Here is a 22854-nt window from a genome sequence, read left to right on the forward strand (position 1 = left end):
AAACAAGCTTTATTTAGAGTAATTACAACAAAAAATAAACTATTGAATATTTTATAGTTGTTATTACCTAGCTAAAAAAAAATTATACTGACAATAAACGTAAAAAAAGCTTACTTCGTTAAACCATGACATAAATTTTTGCATGTCTAGTAATTTTCAAAAACAGAGAAAAGCGAATATTGATAGGTTTTCGCTCGTATTAAAAAGGTACATAAAATGATTTTTATTGATTTAAATAATTTATAAAAATTAGAACAAACAAATCTAAGTAAAAATGTTAACACTACCATCTTTATTAAAATTAGTAATAACAAGACCTTATTTTAAGAAAGTTATTGCAATTGTATGTAATTAATCTCTTTAATATTTTTTACATAATTCAGTAATTACTATTCAAAGTTCTTCTTTGCTAGCTATGTTTATCAGAAACAGTTATATTTCTGCAACACCTAATTTTTTCGTACTTTAACGTATTTTACATAATTACTTTTCAAAAATATTTTATTATAAAACAAAATTTTTGATAAAAACTAACAATCTGTATTAACTTTTAAGTACTACTTATTAAAACAATTGATTTTTTTTAAGTTATGACATATTAACAAACGTAGTCTACTAAAAGAATGTTGTTGTTCCGTTGTATTTAATAAGACTTAAGCTAAAAATTTACTAACAAACATTATAAAATTATTTTGTTATGAACTATCAACTGTGACAAAAATATACCAGCTTTTAAAATCAAATATAAAACTATATACCACAAAAGGTGTATACTACTTGTTTTGATTTAAAGACAAAAAGAATTTTTGGAGTGACTTTTTTTAGCTGTGTTCTTAAAGTATTGAATCACTTTTACTTTTTACTATATCCACTTAGCTGTAAGTTAACTTACTTGATTTGTATAAACTATTTTTTTGCGTTAAGAAGTATTTATACAATACATTTTATATTTAATTTAATTATTTAAAGAATGTACGACTAAAACAATATACAATTTAAGGCTCAAATCAATAGAAAAACTGTACATATTAAAACGGAATTCGTCTAAAAGACGTTACTAAGACATACAAGACAATAAACACAGGTAAAATTTTAAATAGAAATATTTATTCAAAAACTTCCTGTGTAAGATAAAAACTAATAAAAACTTTAAATAATAACTCAACTTATCAATTAAACACAAGTTGGTGTAGTTGTGGAAGATGAGTTTTTAATAAACAAAACTCGTTTAAATTTAAAATTAATGCTATTTAGAAATGAAAAATAAAAACCATAAAGGTTTTAAATTACAAGTCAAAAATAAAGTGTTTTGTAAAATAAAACTCGCCGAAAAAACTTAATCATCGACTACAAAACATCTTTTATTTGGCAGCAAAATTAGCCTATAAAAAATCTTAGTTCTACAAGTATGTAATAAGGAAAACAGAATTCAGCTAATTGAAGTTAGTAGACAAATAACTTCTTAGTGAATTTATGATGACTTGTTCATCTAGTTGTTCTTGTAGGTGTTATCTCCTCGACGCACTTTTCTAAATGTCACTTACTAAGTAATTTAGATAATCACAACATATTTATAAATATTGTACAAAAGACTATGAAACAAAGCCCGCATATACTTTAAGTTAGTTACAAAAATACACTTAAAACTAGTGATGTACCGGACTCACTATCCGGGTCCGGGTCCGGCCGGATATTGCCATTTTTGTCTGATATCCGGATCCGGCCGGATTCTAATTTGAAAAAAAAGTCCGGATCCGGTTCCGGCCGGATTCTAATTTGAAAAAAAAGTCCGGGTCCGGTTCCGGCCGGATTCTAATTTGAAAAAAAAGTCCGGATCCGGGTCCGGCCGGATCTCTGTTAGGATCCGGCCGGACCCGGATCTAAATAGTAAAAAAGAACATACTGAAAAGTATTTTTCAAAAAACAAACCCTGTGTAAATTTTTGAGTCATTTTCGTCAGTTAAAATTAAACACCTACCGTGATTGGCTCATTTTGTACATGTGAATAATTTACATTTAAACTATGAAATAAACATTTCATGAAATGCAACTCTTTACATATGTTGTAAAATTGAAAACTTTGGAATGAGAATTGCATTATTTATTGTTTAAAGTTGAGCTCAGAGAATATTTAGAATTAATACGGTTGAATATACGATCCAATGAGAATCATATGACGAAATGTTTCAAACTAAATACTGATGCAACAAAACATCAGAACATGACAGGCAGTTTATATGTAAGCAGTTAGTTAGTTTGGTGTGAAGCTTGAAGCAACAAAATATCTTGAACGTTTTTTTGAATGCTTATGGTAAGTAGTGTTTTGTTTTAAAAGTGAATATTTCAACAGGTGTTTAACTATTTAAATATTTAAGCTAGGTTTATAGTCTAATAATTTATTAAAAATTTTACAGTTTCTTGTTTACTAAAAGTTTTATTTAATTTCAAGTTTTATGTTTTAAGTCTTTTGATATAGATTTAAATAGCTTCCAGTTTTTAAAGTGTTACTAAAGTAATTATTAATTTAGTATATGCTAGTATTTCTTGTTGTGTTTTATATAAAAGATTCATCTTTCAAGACTGTTGTGGCTGATTATAGAAAGTAGTCTCAGTTAGAATTTAGTATTTGTTAGATATAAATTAAACAAGGTAGGATTTAATTATGATGGGTAGTATTAAAAAGTTAAGCGTTCCACAATCAGTCCACAACTTTACTACCAAATTGTCAACCTTTGCTAGCTGTTCTACTGATTATTAGATTAAAGTATTTTTTTTAGTTTTTAAAAACCTCATTCTGACTCAGGCTTATTTATACTCACTCTAGCTAGTTTTATTGACTTAAACAGTGGCAACCCTGCTAGTTTAAAAATTTTTAAGAATTTTAGAAATTCTTGGATTGCCTCAGGCTAGTTTAGCTTTTTATAAAAATTCAGGCTAGTTTTCTTTTAGATTTTGAATGAGTTTGAGCTGATCCAGTTTTCAATATTTTGAAATTTTCTAGTTTATTTTGTCCAACATCTAAATTTTAGATTTTTAATTGTAAATAACACATAAATTTGTAAACCTTGTGGCTAGCTGTTCTACTTATTATTATATTAAAGTTTTTTTTTAGATTTAAAAACCTTATTCTGACTCAGGCTAGTTTATTCTAGTGATGTACCGGACTCACTGTCCGGGTCCGGCCGGATATCGCCATTTTTGTCTGATATCCGGATCCGGCCGGATTCTAATTTGAAAAAAAAGTTCGGATCCGGTTCCGGCCGGACTCTAATTTGAAAAAAAAGTCCGGGTCCGGTTCCGGCCGGATTCTAAATTGAAAAATAAGTCCGGGTCCGGTTCCGGCCCGATTCTAATTTGAAAATTAAGTCCGGATCCGGGTTCGGCCGGACCCGAAATTGTGGGTCCGGTACATCACTACTTAAAACATTTAGTAAACTAAAAACACTCTTAAAGAAGGAGTTTTTATTTTCATAGAGAATTTCTTGATGATTTATGAACTTTGAATTTATAACTTTGAAAAAAATCATTACAAACAGCTTTTTGGACAATGATTTTTTTTAATTGTTTAGTCTATAAAATTTAATTTTAGCTGTTGAAAGAAAATTATTCAATTGTAAAGTTTCCAATTAATAAACTTTATATTGTAAACTAGAACAGTTTTATTATCTCATCTAAATTACTACACTTTCAAATTAATCATTAACAAACAGCTTTAAAACTCAACGATGTTTAATAACAGTATAACTCAACTTACTGGGTTGTGCTGGGTGCAACGTAGTTGACTGCTTTCTTAGCAGCAGATCTTTTACTTCGCTTGATTGCAACTGGAGGCTTGGGACTTCTAAAATACAAAATTGTACAAGTATTTTAAATTTTCTTTTACTAATAAAAAGTTATCAAAATATGATTATGTGACTAAATTTAAAAATTGTAAATATTTTTCTTGTAAAAAAGGTTTTTATAAAAGTAACTATAGTTGTAATAAAAAAATAAATTTTTCATCCACTTTTCAATGCCTATAAGTTTAAAAAAGTTTACAATACCTAAAATAAATACTGATCGTTTTCAGAATAAAAATAGAACTTTTTTTTTGATACAGTTAATCTTAATTATCAAAACACTTTAAAATCCTTATTTTATACTAAACAAACATGAAGTACTTTAATTAAGAATATATTATTGCTCTTGTTTGTTATAAATACTACAAAATTACAACATCATATAACACAAAGTTATTTACAAAACTATAAACAAGTTTAGTCTTTTTAAGATTATTTATCAAATTTTACTTTAAGCTACTAAAATCAAGAAATCAGTAATAAGTTTCAACAAAATTTTAACTATAAACATTGTTTTAATAAAAACATAAAATAAATTCTGGTCAATTTGATTACTATACAAATACTTAAAAACCGACCTAATTTCGACTTCTGATGTTGTGGAAATTTTTTTCTTCTTGCTCGTTGAAGAAGACGTACTTTTTCTTGTACTTAGATTATTAAGAACCATATCGTCGCTTGAAGAACAGTTCGAATTATCTTGTTCGGTCTTTTCTTTACTTTTACGTTTAAGAGGCTTATTTCCGTCTCGTGCTGGGGTTGTTGCCTTGCTATCTTTATCAGAGACTTCGACCACGGCTTTCTTAGTTTTGTTTTTTGAAGATGCAGTGCTGTTTTTATCTGAACTTTTTAAAGTTTTCTTTTTGGACTTCTGCGATGGAGATTTCACGGCCGAAGAAGCTTTACTGGAATTTGTTTTTTTATCGTTTTTCTTTTTGACTCTCAAAGGTGTAGTGCTTGCCGAAGAATCAGAATCTTTATTAGTTATGTTTGAACTCTTTAATTTTGACTTTGGAAACCTACCAGAAGCGGATTTTTTATCATCAGACTCTGAAAACTTGACTTCTGATTTTTTATCTACCTTACTTTTTATAAGTGAAGTTTTAGAAGATGCAGATTTTTTCTTTATTGTAGATTTTTGGTTTTTGGAACTACTTGCTTTTTTGTTTCTGGTTTCATTGGTAACTTTACTTTCATTAACCTTTGTCAGCTTATCTTTTTTGTTTTGTTGAGTTTCAACTTTTCGCTTGCTTTCTATACTTTCACGTACCTTTTTAGTTGGTTTAGGCGTACGTTTACTGTACATAATTCGTGGGTCTCTTTGTACTTTAGGCGGTGTTTTAAACATTACTTTTTTAGAGCTTGGACTTAGAATATCGGATTTTCTGCGCTTTTTTGAGTTTGGCTTAGAATCTTCCAATGTCTCGGAGTCTGACTTACTACTGGGTTTTGACGGAGTTAAAGTTTTAATTCTGTCAGATCTTCGACTTGGTGTTGGTGACTCTTCGTTTTTGGATTTACTACTACCAACTTCTTTTTGCCTTTTCGATTTCGGTTCTGAAGCATTAGTTGTGGTCGATGATCTTTTTTGAGTACTCTTTGAACCGTTCCTACTTTTTGAGGTTTCTGGCGATGCAACGCTTTCAAAATCAAGATTGTTACTAACACCTTCATCTTTCGTATAGAAGTCGCTATACTTTAAAGGGACTTTCGACCTTCTGTTACTTTTCCGCCTTGTTACCAAATTTGATGGATCTTCGTCGACAACTTCTTGATCTTGCTGTTCCGTCAGATCAGCGATAGGCGCTTTATTATCATCTTTTAGATTTTCTCTTTCGTTCATCTTACGGTTTTCCTCAGTGAGTCTTTTTGTTACGGTGAGTTTTTTGACTTTGGATCTGGTAAAAACATTTATAGATAACACAACTACTATTTTTAAATAATCAATAAGAGTATCTTAATTTTTTTTTTAATATTCTTTTTACATAGTAAAAATATTACTTGTGATAATAACTATATGAAATATCAAGTTCATTAAACCGTCCTAGTATGAAAACTTTTTTTTGTGACTTTTTGATATTTTATTTCATAAAAATACAAAAATTAATTTATGTTCGCTTAAATTAAAAATAATAGATTAGGTTTTTTTTTTCCTTATTTAGAAAGTAGGTCTTTACAAGCTGACTAGTTTTTACTAAAGGTTTTTTTTTATGTTACTATTGCTTAAAAGTAAATTTTTAGCTGAAAAACACAAAATACAATATTTATAAACTTTTTAAAGTTAATAATATTTTTATTCATTATATCAAACTTTTATCTAACTTGAAATTAATGATAATGTATTTTATTTGTATTTTATCATAAATAATTAACGCTTACTTTGTTTTTTAAACTTTGGAAGTGTTTGCTAGATTAAATACATGAACAAGTTAAACTCGACATTATAAAAAAATAAGATCTCAACGCATAATGCTATAAAAATAAATGGTCTTTTTGTGAATAAACGCAGCATAATATTTAAATAAGTGCATTTAATTTTTAATACTACTATTTAATATTTAACTATTGCGTTTCATTACAAAGAGTAGATCAAAACATTGTAAAATTAAAAAAACATTGTATAAAAAGCTAAAGATTTTTTTGGTAACTATTAGGTTTTGTAAAATAAATGAAGCGTTAAAGCGACATGGCTTAGGTACCAAAAATAGTAATTTTAAGATGTTTCTTTCTTTTTTTCTAACGTAGATATAAGTGCAGCAGTTAAAAATACAAAAAAGGTTCCTCCATAAAAATAAGACATACGAGATAAACAAGTCACACCCAAGACCATTAAAAAATTCAGATAAAAATAATATTGTCGAAAAGACGCAGCATGGTAATTAAAGTTAATAAAACTTATACATTTTAAACGCAACTAACATTATTAATTTTCCGTTCTTATAAACTTAACAAGCTGAATTTAAACTTACGGAACCTTAATACTTTTTATATGCACTTAATAGTTTAAATATGAAGAATGTTTTTGTAAGAAAATGAACTAAACTAGTTCACTTAAATCATCTTAAGAGTGTTGTATAACTCTGTTATTAGAAATTTAAACTTTTACTTTTTATCAAAACTTATACTTTCATTAGTTTTCACAGGCTTATAAATTTGATAGTTATAAAATGTTCATAAACAAGTAACCTCCTTGTGACATTACTGGTATCCATCGGTACATTCGTGTGGTCTTCAGCATTCAAGCTTGTTGAGCTGTCCCTACTTAAATATTAATGTTTTTAAATAATTATTTGTATAGTAATAAACTTGCTTTAATGCACTTAAGACTATGCTTAAATTTACTTTTTTTTATTCAAAATTTTTATAACTAATACCATAATGGGGTTCTTTTTTTTTTTGTAATTTTATTTTGTTTTGCTAAAAAAGCAATCCGAAATTTTTAACTTGTTTACAAAACAAAAGTAACTTTTGAGACATAAGTGATCAAAGTTAGTGAACTCCATAGGTTTTTTATGGAAGGTTAAGATTAAATACTTCACTAGAAATCTATCTTTCCCTTTCATTTTTAAACTTATCTTCTTCAAATTTTCACTATAAGTTTTTTCTAATACAGAGTGGCCACTGATTTTTGAAAGTACGCGCTTTTGGTCTATTTTTAGTTTAAAATTAAGTTTAAGGTAACAACCTGTGTTAAACAGTATAACGACGTTTAAAAGATACTATAAAGCTACTTTAAATGTGTTTTTTGATAAAAAAAATTATTGATGATGACAAAAAAGTTTTGTCTATGTCAGGGGTCGGCAGCCTTATACAAGTAGCGGGCCAATTTTATTACAAAAATTTGCTCGCGGGCCGCACTATACAGAAAAAAGTCTTCATGGGCCGCAGTTTATAGTAAGTTATTGTAATAAATAATACAAAAGTACTATTTAAACCAAAAAATGGGGCAAAATAAGTTATAAAACAGCACTAGTATAGTAATGAGTAATTACTTAAATTAAACCCTATTTGTAAGTCTTCACCACCAAAACTTTTTTTCTATTGTTTTAAAAAATAATGTTTTTAGCTGAAATGTAACTCGCGGGCCGCAGTTTGCCGACCCCTGGTCTATATGATAGATTTCTAGTGCCAAATCAAAATTTTCCACTAAACATGTAAAAATTGTTTAAAATTCCAGGGTTTTTTTTTCTCATAATTCCAGGTTTTTCTAGGTTTTGTGGCTACCCTACTAATATTCAAAGTATTTAACTTATTTTTAACTCAAAAATCACTTTTTTGTTCATTTGATATAAATTTTCAATATTTTTTAAAACTACAAGTACATCAACTTTTATAAAACTAATTAATAATTTTTACATAAAAAGTTAGTACTTTCTATAAAAACTGACACACAGTTCATAATTTAAGCTTTATATAAAAACCTACGATTAATCTTAAAATAAAGCCTTGACCCCCTAAGGCCATCAAAATTATATTTTGGATTTTTTTAATTCACAATGTAAAAAATAATTTAACTAAATAGCAAATAATAAAAAACTTAAACTGTATTCTTTATTTATTAACTAACATGTGTTTTATGTGTTAACAGGTTAACTCACTTCAACGGAGCTCTTATTCAAATAAAATTACTTGAATAAGAGCTCAGTCGAGTGTTAACTTGTTAACACACAGAAACATATGTTAGTTTAATAAAGAAAGAGTACTGTGAGATTTTGTTGTTATATATTCCAGTTAACTGGCTTCGCTAGGATCTCTATTAGAAAACGATTTACTTTATGTTTAGAATATTTAAATTAAATAGCTTAATTTTTTAACCATTTTTAAGGAAAACTACTTTTTGAATAGAGGAAGCAAATTAATTTTTTTGCAATAGAAATAGTTCAATATTAAATTAAACTAACTTAGTAATTTCATGCTGTTCTGGCATGTCCATCTTATTTACAGTTGTCAAACTTTTTTTCTGATTTTCTTCCGAAACTTCTGAAAAGTCTTCATTTCTTTCAGGGACTTTAGATACATTATCAATACAATTTTCTTCATCTAAACTCTCAGTAGGTAAACATTTGTCACCATTTTCGTTGTCTTCAGTAATGTTTACATTTTGATTCAAAACTTCGCAGACATTTTTTTCAGCTTCTTCATTATTTTCGTTAGAAGCGCATCCACTACTAATATCTGGTATGCTGCCTTGTTCATTCTTTTTGTCTTCGTGTAAATAGGTGCTATTGTCTTCGTTATTTGTTGGTGACTGCACATCTGTCGCGTCAAACGTTTTGCCAAAGTTTTGTTGATCTGGAGAGCTTAGAACTACTGTTTCGTCTTTTGTGTCGCAAAGATTAGTTTTTAAATCTTCATTATCGTTAGTCTGATCGGCATTTTGATTGTCAAGATCGCAATCGTCGTTAACAGGCTCTAAATCATTAGCTAACACATGTCTCGTATCATCGAGTTCATCACCGTCATCAGCAGAATTCATACTTTCTTCCAAATTCGAGTCATCTACTTTACTATTTTCTTCCGCATTCGAGTCATCTGCTTTACTGCTTTCTTCCGCATTCGAATTATCTATTTTACTGCTTTCTTCCGCATTCAAGTCATCTGCTTTTGTACTTAAGTCTTCCTGATCGCTCTGATTTTCCGAGTCCGTAACGTTCACGTCATCTTCGGGTTCGCTTTCGTATTTCCCAATCGTGCTTTCGGCGTTCGAAGCGTAAGTGAGATCGTTTTCCGTCGTGACATCCATGAGGCTGCCTGCTTCGACTGACGTGTTCAAACTTTCGTCGTTAACATTCGCTTGTTCGGTTTGTTCGTCCTCGGATGCTTCCTCGTGTTCCGAGCCGTCCGTTTTGGGCTGCGTCACGTCAAACGCACTCTGTTCAAGTTCGCTTAGTTCGTTGTGTTGGCTGAAGTCGCTCACCTCGGACTCATCCACGGATTCGTTTACTTCCTCCTCGCTTTCTTCTTCTTCCATGTTGTCCGAGTCGCCCGTTCTTTAGTTTAACTCAAGTTTAAATGGAATATGTTTTCTTGAAAAACTTTAGTTTTAGAACGGAGAATAAGACTTTAAAAATGAAACTAAACCGTATAGTTTTAAAAAAGTGCAAATTTAATAAACAAATAAACGTAATTAGTAAAACTAACAGATATTCTTCAAAGCTTGGCACTGCCCGTTTTGCAAATCTAGAAATAATAGTTTTATTATATTTAATTAGATAAAAGAATATATTTTTTAAGTTTGAAAATTTACAATATTAAAAATGATTACATAATATTTTAAATTTTTTTTTAAACAAGCAAGCAATACATAATTTTCAAATTATCATCTTGGATATCTTAATTACTCTAAACACATGTATAAACTTAATTACCCTGAAGAATCCATTCTGACAAAATCTTTGAGACCGTACCCCAAATTTTTGCACCTATATATCCTTTTAGGATCTGTGTTGAATTTGAGTGTCAGTTCCGACTTGGCAGCGGCTTCAGCTTTTGGAGATTCTGCTGACTGCTGTGGGGATGGGGCTTCCACCTCATCTTCACTGTTACAAGTAAAAACAAAATATTTATTACCCACGTTGTGTAAACAAACTGCAGTTTTCTTATATCTACACATATATAGAAATGTACTTAGTTTATTCATGTATGAAAATTAGTTCTAATAATTTTTATCTAACATTTTTATCATTTAAAACTACACACGTATATATAGAATACAAGATATACGGGTGAGATACAATGAATTTTATCAATTATACAACGTGTTGTGCTATATGTTAATTTTAAAAATTAAACAGATTTTACAACGAATCTTAATTTTTTAGAGCTAAAATAACTACATAAATACCTTTAAACAAAAAAACTTCAGATAGTATACTTATTTATATATACACAAACCATTAACTATCTAGTGATAGTAATTACAGTGTAAACTGTAATTACTATGACTGAAATGAGAGTAAAGTGTGACTGAGTAAAAAAACTTTGTAAGACTACAGAAATTAACAACAACTTACGAAGAGAGAAACACCCTTAGTATGATAAAAAAAATTTCAACTAAAACAGTTGTTGTTTTTTTTTTCAAACGATAAATACTTATACTTTACAAGTCCTACTTAAACTTAAATAAAAAATACTAACTCTGAGCTGCTTATAAGACAAAAAACTTCTGCCGGTTTCTTAGCAACAACGGGTATTTCTTTTGCGTCCCAGTCTCGTAGAAAAAAACCGAGCTTGCTAACAAGTCCAAGGTCTCTGTTTAAAAAAGCAAAGTTAGAACAACTTAAACAGAGTTTTTCAAACAGTTCACAAAGTAAGTTTTACAAAATTTAAATTTACAAAAATGTGCACCTGGTCATTAGTTCTTCGTCCGAGCTGGGAGCCCAGTCGAGATCTCTCAATTCGGGATCGTCGTTTTCGTACTCAATTTGCCGCTTCTCTTCGTCGTCCGTGTCTTCGGCGTCGGCATCGATTGAGCTTTACAAATCATTAAATACAGTTATAAACTTTTTTGAACCGAGTTAAGTTTTTTTTACTTCAAATCAATTATAATTATTATATCTATTTTGATGTTTCTTAATTTATCACCACGCATTATAGAAAAAAGGTTAACACTCGCGTTTTAAGTAAAACAAAAAAACATTTTTTCAACTCTACTAAGGTCTACTTTTTAATAACTACATAAAATTAGTTAATGGTAACAACTTAAACTTTTTTATTTATTTTTCAAAAATCATTTAAAACAACTTAAGAATCGTTTTTATTGTAGAGGTGAAACAATTTTGTTTTCTGTCACTGGTACTCGGTTTGACTGTTTTGATTTAAATGTATTTGAAAATTTAATGGGATATTTAAATTTTTTATAACTAAACAGTAAACTTTTACTCATTAATTAAATATGAGGTAACTTTATTCATGATGTAAAATATTTTTAACATTTAAATGTTTTTTTTTAATAGTTGATGTCACTAAGTTTCATGTGCTAATATTCTTTTGAATATTTAAGAGTTTTGATTACAACTTATTCATAGCTTTGATCATAATTTTTTTTTCATATTTTTTAAAATCATGGTAGTTACTGGCTTTTAAGAAATTTCCTTCAGGTTTTTAAAAATACACATTTTGGGCCTAATTTTAGTTTAAGTTTAATTTAAGGTTAAAAACTGTGCTAAGTAGTATATCATAATTTAAAAATACTGTAAAGCTACTGTAAATGTGTTAAAAAAATATTTTAATAGTGACAAAAAAAATTTAACTATGTGATAGATTTTTTGTGTCAAATCAAAACTTTACTACTTAACATGTAAAAATTGGTAAAAATTCCAGGTTTTTGAGAAATTTTTGTTTAAAATTCGAGTTCTTCTCAAAATTTCTCATCTTCCAGGTTTTTTAGCCTAAAATGCCATATTCAAAGTTTTTCCAGGATTCCAGGTTTTGTGGCAACTCTATTAAATGTTTTTATACAAGATTATTTTCTAAATAAAGTTGTATTATATAAATGTGTTAAGATGTAAATTTTATTGTTTTAGATGTCACAGTAATATAACTTTAAAAATAATAACTAATTATTATGGTCGGTCATACAATCTTGCAACCAGTTAAAAAAATATTTTTTTAAATTAACTTAATCACAACTATTTAGATAATAAAGATCACGTGAATCCTTCATATAGCTTAGTTAACTAGTTGTATTCATAAAGTTTTAATAATTTTGAATATTTAATATAGAGTAATTTATTTAATTAACTTAAAAATTTTTTAGATTTTAAGCTGATGAAATAAAATTTGTATTTCAAAAAAAAACACTTTTATTTAAATATAATAAACAATAAACTTTACCGCAAGATCAACAAAAAAGCATCCGAGACAATCCTCGATTGACACCCAGGATTGTTTCGGATGCTGTTGTTGTTGATCTTGCGGTAAAGTTAATTGTTTATTATCGATGGCATAAAACATCTCAACTTTTTTGATGATGGCCGAGATAAATACTGGCTATTTAAATATAAAAAAAGAGAAATCTTACTGAAAATGTTATACCAAATGAGACTAAAAACCTAATTATTTAAGACTTGATAAATTACTGTTATGAAAATAGTGTGTTTGAAATACGGAATAGTTACAGCAAAATAAATGGAAACTACATTCAGACACATAATTTTTTTTAAAGAAATCAACATAATAAGTTGAGTTAAAATGAGTCTTATGTTAAAAAAGGACAATTACGTAACATACTCAATTTGATTGATATAAATAAATATTTAATTTTAAAAGCTTAAAAAAGATAAATTTATTATCAGTTTTATTTTTACCCAAATAGTTGCTTATTACCAAATACAAACTTACTATTCGATATTTTCCCACATAAATTTTACTTTGCATAAAACGCTTTTAAGGGCATAGGGGGGGTCCACCTTGATTTTTACAAGTTGATCTGATTTTATAGAGTTTTATCCGAGCTATCAGACATTTTTAACTGTTTCAAAAAATTCAAAGTATTTTTTGAGATATGAGCAGTCAAAGTCGATGACCTCAATAGGTTCCTAATGGAAGGCGCAAGCTAAAAACGCGAAAAAAAGCCTATTTCACTAAAAATCTATCTCCTCCTTCATTTTTTAAGCAATCTTCTTCAAATTTTCACAGAAAGTGTATTATTAAATTTTTAAAAGATTGAATGCAGGATTTTTTTTAATTTTGAAAAATAAAATTTAAAAAAAAAAAAACCACCTATTTTTTTTTGTTTTTTTTTTTTCTAAAATTTTAATTTTTTTATTTTTTTTAAATTCCAACATTCAAAGTCTTTTAAACTGTAAAAGGAACGTTTCCTAAAAATTTGAGGTCTCTATCTCAAAAAATGAAGGAGAAGATAGGATTTTAGTGATTTTTTAAATTTCCAAGAAAATTGACCCCAAAAAACTTGCGGTCTATGCGTTTGTATCGGAAACTTTTTATAAAAATTACAATATCTCAAAAGTTAAATAATATTTTTTAATTTTATAAAAACTGGCTTGTAGTTTGTACTTTAAGCTTTCATATAAGATCCAATGTTATTTTTAGTAAAAAAAAATTTCAGACCCCCCTATGCCCTTAACTTATTGTGTTCTATGCATTAAATAGGTTATTAGTAACAAGTGGTTTTAAACTGTTTAACTTTGAAAGTATAATTCTATTATAAAAATATATTAAGCCTTTTTATTTTTTTAAATGTAAATATTTAGTTTAAGTGACCCAAATTTTATTACCTAATGAACAAATATATAATGTAAATATATTTATCTATAAAACTAGAAACATATATTAATACAGCCAAGAAAAAGCTTTTCCTCTCGAGTCTGCTCTTAATTTTTAAAAATGTAAGCACAACTTTTTAAACTGCCGTATTTATACATTTTTTCTCGCTACTAAACAGTTTTAAGAGAGATATAAAATGTTAATTTAAAACAAAATTTATCATAATTCAGTCGAAGAAAAATATAACCCTTGCATATCAACAAGAAAAAAGTGTTGCGAAAAATTGACTTGTCATGGTGCAGAACAGTAGTCCTTTCAGGTTTTAAATGGTTTCTAATATACATATTCTATTTCTGAATTATAATGGAACACTATTTTTCACACACAGAAATACTAAAATTATCAAAACTATATAGTATTCTAAAAGCTGTATAAAACTACTGTAACATAATAAAATGAAACATGCGTTAATTATTTTGTAACCAAATGTAAAAAACATATAACCATTTATCAGCTTATAACATCAATCCAAAATAAATAGTTACGACTATGCTAAAAGAAGACTATAACACCTTTGCCAACCTTTCAGTTCCAGAACCGTCACTTGAATAACTTTCGTAGTTGCTGAAAAAAAAATATTTGGTTACGAATCAAATGAAAAGCAATAGTAAAATTGTTTTAATAAAGAGGATTTAAGTTTTCTTATAAGTTTTTAATATCTTAATTTCAAAAACACTACAATAAAAAAACTGATTTTTAAAAAATCAAACTTTTAGTTATAATAATACTTATAAAACATTAATAAAGATCAAAGAATTAATTATAGTCAGATTATAATTTTTTAATGTGGCTATTGCGTGTCTTCTCAAAACAAATTCTGTATTTTTATAAACGAGGGGTCGAAAACTTTTATTTTAGAAAATTAATATTAGGTCTTATATGAAAGCTATAAGCAAATTTTTATAAAATAAAAAACTTTTATAACTTTAAGATATTGTAAATTTTGTTAAGTTTCAAATACAAACGTAAGGACCGCAAGTTTTTCAGTGTCAATTTTCTCTGAAATTTAAAAATTCATTAAATAAATTTTCTCCTTCATTGAGCTAAAGACTTTTAATTTTCGGGAAACATTCCTTAAACAGTTTAAAAAAGACAACATATTGGAAGTTTTTAAAATTAGAAAATAAAAATTTTAGATAAAAAAAGATACTTATTTTTTTCAAAACTAAAAAAACTTAAATGTGATTTACTAAGTATTAGTAAAGAGCTAACTGTAAAATTTTTAAAGAAGATTGACTAAAAAATTATGAAAACAAATTTTTAGTAAAATAGTCATTTTCAGCTTTTTTAGTTTGCACTATCTATAAAGTACCTATTGAGTTCACCAGCTTTAATTGCTTATATCTCAAAAGATACCTCAAATTTTTTAAGAAGTTGAAAACTTCTAATAACTAAAATACAACTCTACAAAATAAAACCAACTTTTTAAAACAACGTAAATCAACCTATGGTCTTAACTAAATTTAAAATTTGAATACTTTTTATAATATATAATTTGAATACTATAATTCTAGCAGAGTTTTAAAATGTTATAAAACAAATAAGAACTAACTTCGCAATCAGTCTTCTCTTTTTCAGAGTTTTTTTCTTGTTCATAAAAGAAGATTCCATGGAGTCGTCTTCAGGATTTGTTCTTGAAAAATTAACAGTTAATGTTAAAATTTATCATTCATTTATAATATCTTTTTATAAATCTTAACATTCCAAGGGTTTCCCAAAGTGAGCAATATCGCCCTTTTTGAGCGATTTTGGCTATTAAAAGGCGTTAATTAGTATAAGAGCGATAAAGTAAATGGCTAATTAACTTGTAAATAGGGCAATATCTAATAAATGGAAGTAATAATTGTTCAAGTTTTTTTCTAGGGGGAGTTTATGAAAATGGGTTTGTGAACCCTGTATTAGCCAAATTAAGTTTCGAAGAAATGTGTGAAGGGCAAACTGATTAAAACAACTATTGTCAAACAAGCAATGCTAGATGTACCTTTCCAAGTTGCTTTGTGTGTTGTTGTACTTGAAGCTTGGATGGTAGTTATTTCTGTGGGAAGTTGTTGCCAGCTGATTGTAACTCGATGATTGGTTTAGATCGGCGGTTGTTAGCTGCACTAATGAGTTACTGAAAAGATTTTTTTTGAAAATGTTATAGTTTTCAAAAGACATATTTGTATCAATAAAAAATCAAATTACACAAAATAAAATTCTAAATCAGAAGCTTAAATTTATTTAATATTTAAAGTTAATTGATCAGACTAATAAAAACGACTAAATAAAATTAGAATAAGAGCACAATAGTACAAAAATATATAGAAATAAAGTAACGGAAAAAATAAATCATCACCTTTAATTAAAAATTTAATAACATAAACTACAAAACATATTTGTATTAAATAAAAACATCAAAACCTACAAAAGGATTTTCTTTAACAAATTATTTAACTAACTTAATCAGACACTTAACAAAAGTTTATTACTTATTTAAGTTTGCACAATTTGTTATCGAAAAGTTGAGAGAAAATAATACTTATTACTTTAACATATTATAAAAGCATACTACGCAAAAAATAACTATCAACAGTTAGTTATGGAATAAATGGTCAGCAAACTACGTACCACTGTTTTGAGTATGTTACAGTCTGTTAAAATCTTAGTACCACTGTGTTATTTAGTTAACACAGAGAAACGTCTTAGTTTTAAATAATCAAATAATTTTAAATCTATCTCTAGAGTTTTGTCGTAAACAGAATCTCTGTGTGACTAATTCATTTTCAAAAACTAAATTGCAGCATAAAGTAAAATTGAAATAAAAAAAAACATTTTACCTTAAAAACTATTAAGCTTATCATAAGTACATACCTTGATGATTTCAAGTTAAAACAGACAGCTTAATATCATACTTTATTTAAGTATACTTTTGTATATTATACTAATTTTTATTGTGTATAAAATATTAAGTAAGTTATCATAAAAAGTTGATGTTTAAGGTAAAATGCTTAATATTATAATTGATACAATCTAAAATTGTGTTTATTAAGCTCATAATAGTCCTTAAAACATAATGCTGTAAATAATAAACAGAATTAACACAAACAAACTTATAATTTGAAGACCCATTGGTTTGGTCTAAATTGGCGTATTCGTTAGGTTGTTCACCAGACTGAGCGTAGTAATTATTATTAGGCAGCAAGGATCTTCGATTGTCATAAGGTGTTCCATGCTCTGTATACTCGGTAATCGTGCTCAAGTCCATCTCTCCTTGGTAGTCCAGATAATTTTGCTTTATCTTCAAATAAAATTAAAAAATTTATTTGCGCCTTAGCTTAAGGTTAACTTTTATCTTAACAACAAAAATAATACACATGCATTTTATAAAATAACATGTAAAATTTAGTATATTTATATGTTATTAAAAACATAACAGTAAAACAGTAACTTACTCCATCATAAGTTCTGGGATTGGTCTTTATTAAAGGTTGTACATTTTGTTCTTGTCTAAAAACAAAAATTGTTAAAATTGTTAAAGGATTACTAGTAACCAAACTTTTCTAATTATTGCAATAACTTCAAAAAATTATAAAAGCAAGTAATACAATTTACGTTTTTGTGTATAGTGTCTAGCTATCTAGAAAAAGTATTAAAAGTACTTATATATTTATATATATATTAAATTCATAACAGAACATAACAATAAATATTTTCACATTTTTTATAGTTGCATATAGCAAGGGTTGGCTAAATGTGGAAAAACTCTTGAAGTTTTCAAGTAAACGGCTATAAAAATGAAGCAAATATAATTTTAGTAAGTTTTTTTTAACTTCCAGAAAAACCGGCCATGAAACTTGTTATACTAACAATTTTTGATTTTTTTTTAAAATCTGGTTATGCCTCAAAAGCTGTTTGAAGATCTTTGTTTAATAAAATTTATCTTATTGTAGATAATTCACAGGGTTGCCACTGGTTTTTGAGAAATTTCTTCCAGGTTTTCTTAATTTCTTCAAGGTTTTTGAAATTACATGCTTTCGTGTCTGTTTTAGTTTAATGTTAAGTAAAGGTCGAAAACTGTGTAAAATAGTATAACAAAATTTAAAAAATACTGTGAATCTACTTTAAATACATACTTTTAATAAAAAAAAATTATGATGAATGCAAAATTTTTTATCTATATGATAGATTTTTTGTGTTAAATCAAAACTTAACTACTTAACTTGTAAAAAATGTTTTTAATTCCAGGTTTTTTTTAATTCTCAAAATCAACATTTTTTTAGGTTTTTAGCCTAACTTGTGAAATTCCAGGTTTTTAAGGTTTTGTGGCAACCCTGTAATTAAGCTTTAAAATAAGAGACAGTGTTTAAATTTTACTTTTTTAATGTGGGTCTTAAAGCAGGCACTTTTTATTTAATTATTTAACTCTAATAAAAAAAAAAGTAAACTTTTTTTAAGCAAATTAGCAAGAATGTCTAACGCACAACAAAACTGTCAGTATATTTTGAATAATTAAAAAGTTTTTTTTTTTTAAATTCATTAAGACAAGTAAAGCAAAGTGGGATAAGTACTTGTAAGCTAGATCCTGGATGTGTGCTATAGTTTGCCTACCCTAAATACAAAGTACAAGCATTTACAAAAACTGTGAATCATGTGATATTGGATAGAAACCTAAAATTTGACAAGTATAGAATTAATTATATACTGTATTAGATAATTAATTAGAATATTAGTATAGCATACAATCAAATAGTAATTATTAATACTTCAAAATTTTACCAACTTACAATAAAGAAGAATTTTCAAGTTAACTTAATTGAATAAACAGTTAAAATGGCTAAATATCAAATTCTTTTTAACCTTGAAACAGGTAAAATAATTACAGTTAGCTTTTACGTATTTACATAAGTAATAAAAACCTTGCGAGGTAATCTCGAAGATTTTCTGGTGTTGAAAGATCAATCTCTGGGTGTTGATTACGAAAATCAAAACTAAAGTTTTTGTAAGCTGCTTCTTTGGAAAGCACAAGTTTCTGTACAAAAAAATAGAAAAATTCTTGAATTATGTAAACTTTTTACCACAATACTTGAATCTAACCAACTTTTTTTACCAGCTAAAAGAATTATTTTAGTTAGAATTATACCAATATAAACATTTTATTTTATTAAACTTTGTATAATTATCATAAGAACTAGTTGTACTTATGATTAGTATACTTTGTTTAGTTATTTGACAAAAAATATATATGCATGATAACATTTTGAAATAACTAAAATTCAACTTGTAGAAACATTTTTGTAAATAGAAATCTATTTATTACCATACTTAATTCTACAAAAAATTTTGCTTATAGTTTACATTACAACTAGCCTATCAAAAACAAACCTCTAAAATTTTGTTTTGCCTTCTAAGTTTACCATTTTCTTGGACTTCAGCATTTTTTTCGTATACTAGGGTAGTCACATTTTTCTTTGATTAACAATAATTTGTATTTAATGTTTTACAGTATTTTTGATAACAAACTTGTACTATTACTTAGTCGAGGCCTTAGGAGGGTAAACCATGCTTTTTACAAGTTGATCTTATTTTATAGAGTTTTTTATAAGCTTCAAGATGCTTTTTATAGTTTTTAAAAATTTGAATTATTTTTGAGATATGACTAATCAAAGTCGGGTCACATAATAGGTTCCCTATGGGAAGGGAAAACTAAAACACCAAAAAACAACTATTTTATTTGAAATCTATCTCCTCCTACATTTTTCAAGCAATCTTCTTAAAACTTTCACAGTCTAATCTTTATGCATTAACAAAAAAACATTACTTTGGACTTTAAAAATATTTTTGTAATTTTTTTTTTTTTGATAAAATTTTAATTTTTTTTAATTATTATAAAATTCATAAGTAACATTTTCATCTATTAATGTAAGGAACATTTCCTGAAAATTTGAAGAAGATTGCTTGAAAAATGAAGGAGGAGATAGCTTTTAGTGAATTTTAAAATTTCCAAGAAAATAGACCCCAAAAAATTTGCGTTCCATACGTTTGTATCGCACACTTTTTACAAAAATTTAAGTATCTCAGAATTTTAATGATATTTTTGAATTCTATAAAAACTGGCTTGTAGTTTTTACTTAAAGCTTACAAATAAAAGTCAAAGTCAATTTTTGTAAAAAAAAAAGTGTTTTACCCCCCTCCCCCTATGGGCTTAATTATGAGTTTCAAAGAATCACAAAAGCATGAAGCTAAACTTCAAACAAAATCAAAGCTTTTTAATTTTGAACATAAAATCACTGCAACTTTTTTATAAATATATTTAAGTTTATATTGATTTTTTGTTTTGGTACTTAACAAACTAATTTTTTCTAATAAATTTAAAATGGTATTTTAACTTTAAAATTAACTAAAAACAAACAGTTAAAAAAAGGAATAAACCATACCTCTAATTTAAGTATCTTTTTCTCATTTTCGGCCTTTTCAGATTTTAATTCTTTAACTATTTCTATTAAGCCTTTATTCTGTTCTTTATAGTCTTTCAACCGCTGGCCAAGTGTTGCCAAATCTGTATTGTTAAATATGAGCACCAAAAATAAACTAATGCTTATAAAAACTATTCTAAATACCTTTTTTTCTGCGGTAGCTGCTTTCTTTTCCATTTGTAGAATTCAACTTTTGCTTGTACTTTTGACCTGTATGAAAGTAAAAATTAGTACTAAAAACTCATTGAACACTAACTATACAACTGGGTGGCCAAATGTTTTTGTTTTATTTTTTCAAGGTTTTCAAAAATTCCATCAGGTTTTTAAAAGTACACATTTTTGGGTCTATTTTTAGTTTAAATTTTAAAGATTTATGACAAAAATTTATGTATATGGTAGATTTTTTTGTATCACATCAAAATTTTTCAACTTAATATGTAAAAATTGTTTTAAGATTCCAGGTTTTTTAGTGATTTTTGTTTGTAATTCCAGATTTTTCCAGGTTTTTTAGCCTAAATTGTCAAATTTTAGGTTTTTTTAGGTTTCCTTTTTTTTTTGGCAACCCTGCATACATTGCAACTAAACGATTAACTAGCTAAAAAATTTACTGTAATTTTTTAATTATTGAAAAAAAATATGTGCAAACTGAAAATATCTAAACAAAAACTTAATTTAATATTGTCTATATCAACACAAAATTAATTGTAAAAAAATTTAAAGTAAATTATCTTATGAATATATACATTTATCAATTTAAGTATTACATAAGTTTAACACAATGACTTCACCAAACAACCAATAGCACCCAAGATAACCAACGACAGGTTTCGTCCTTAGCGAGACTTGTCAGACAAGCATACTTAATTATGTATGTCTGATGAGTTTTAATAAGAACAAAACCGGTCATGTGTTGTTTCACATGCTGCTGTAGTTGGTTGTGTGGTGAAGTTCATAGAGTTCAACAACTTCAGAAACACTCTAAACTATACAAAAACTATAAGTTTTAAAGAAGTAAACTAGACTCAAAACTATTAAATTCTTTGACCAATTGAGTATGCAATTTTGATTTTAAATCGTTTTTAGTATAACTAAAATTTTCAAATTATTAAGCTAAAACTTACAAATTTCTTTGTAACTCGATTTGTTTGTTACTAAAGAACTATTTTCAACTTTTTCTTCAGTGTTTTTTTCCATTTGAGTTCTAATAACACATTAGTCTAAAAAATTACTTTTAGGTATTATTTTCTTTTCAACTATACATAAAGATATACTTTTTTACATCATTTTTTTAATGATACACATTAAGAAAAATATTTCAAAATTGAAAGTATTGGATTTTTGTTTTAAAAGTTATTTTCATTTTTGTTAACTACTTCTATAAGATAACATTTTCTAAATTTTTGTAAATTACTAACTACCAGATTATTTATATTTAACAAATAACTTTTGTATAAATATAGCAAAAATTTACAACATAATAATTTTTCTGAGTCAACTATATTTTCAATTTATTTAAATAAAAACTAGCTGTTACATTTTACTTCTATGAAGAAAAAAATTAGTCAAAAAAAACTTTAAAAAAAAATATTAACAACCCAAAAAAAGATTTCCTTAACTGCTAAAAATACTTTTTGCACAACTGTTTAAATTCTAAAGGCTTTAGTTTAGGTGATAATAAAATAATCAAACAATAATTTTTTGCGCAAATTACACTTGTATTTTTGACTGTTTAATTTTTACTTTTATCTATAATTATCCATATATCAATTACATTATGCAATTAGTCTTTTAGGCAACCTTAATTCATTTTAAAGGTTGATTTTTTAATCATTAAATTTAAGCTTATGAGAATGTTTAGAGATAAATAATAAATAATGGTAAGAGTTGTAACATATTTGCTTTAAATTACATATTAAGTATTATTAAAAAAATAATAATATATTAACTTTATGATAACAAATTTTAACATATCAAACTTTTTATATTACTACAGGATGGCCACTGACCTTTTAGAAATTTTACCAGGTTTTTAAAAGTTAAACTTCTATGTTGTTTTTGAACAAAATGAAACTTAAGGTGAAAAATAATTTTAATGGTACATAATTATTAAAAAAATACTGCAATACTACTTTAACAGGTTTTACAATAGATTTCTAAACGTTGTCAGTAAAAAAAAAATTTAGTTTTTTGAAATCTAAATTTCATTATTTTACCTAAAACTTTTTTCAGTATTTTTCTTGTTTTTCCAGATGTGGTTTATTTTTTATTAAAATAAT

General features: G+C 26.7%; 1 protein-coding gene across 1 annotated transcript; it reads right to left on the reverse strand.

Moving 5' to 3' along the window:
• Positions 1–1006: 1006 nt before the first annotated feature.
• On the reverse strand, positions 1007–21797 carry LOC145849659 (uncharacterized). The gene is made up of 19 exons (XM_082954667.1): positions 21700–21797; positions 20723–20788; positions 20540–20661; positions 19488–19571; positions 19022–19134; positions 17558–17612; positions 17216–17403; positions 16108–16239; positions 15679–15759; positions 14649–14690; positions 11187–11312; positions 10977–11090; positions 10208–10378; positions 9981–10019; positions 8741–9829; positions 7026–7100; positions 4418–5737; positions 3755–3841; positions 1007–1529 (listed from the first exon to the last, which is right to left on the reverse strand). The coding sequence occupies exons 1-19, from the start codon at positions 21770–21772 to the stop codon at positions 1490–1492; spliced, it is 4017 nt and encodes a 1338-aa protein (XP_082810793.1). The 5' UTR covers positions 21773–21797; the 3' UTR covers positions 1007–1489.
• Between the last annotated feature and the right edge of the window lie 1057 nt (positions 21798–22854).

Source organism: Thalia democratica, chromosome 2 (genome assembly GCF_965202585.1).
Source record: "Thalia democratica chromosome 2, ktThaDemo2.hap1.1, whole genome shotgun sequence".
Lineage (NCBI taxonomy): Eukaryota > Metazoa > Chordata > Thaliacea > Salpida > Salpidae > Thalia > Thalia democratica.

Bases quoted from the DNA above. Each gene is read 5' to 3' on its own strand.
- LOC145849659 (XM_082954667.1), bottom strand. From the start codon at position 21,772: ATGGAAAAAAACACTGAAGAAAAAGTTGAAAATAGTTCTTTAGTAACA. The intron at 11,091-11,186 runs GTGCACATTTTT...TTTTTTAAACAG, and splicing joins GACGAAGAACTAATGACCAG to AGACCTTGGACTTGTTAGCA. The intron at 5,738-7,025 runs GTTACTTGTTTA...TGTTTTTACCAG, and splicing joins ACCAGTAATGTCACAAGGAG to ATCCAAAGTCAAAAAACTCA.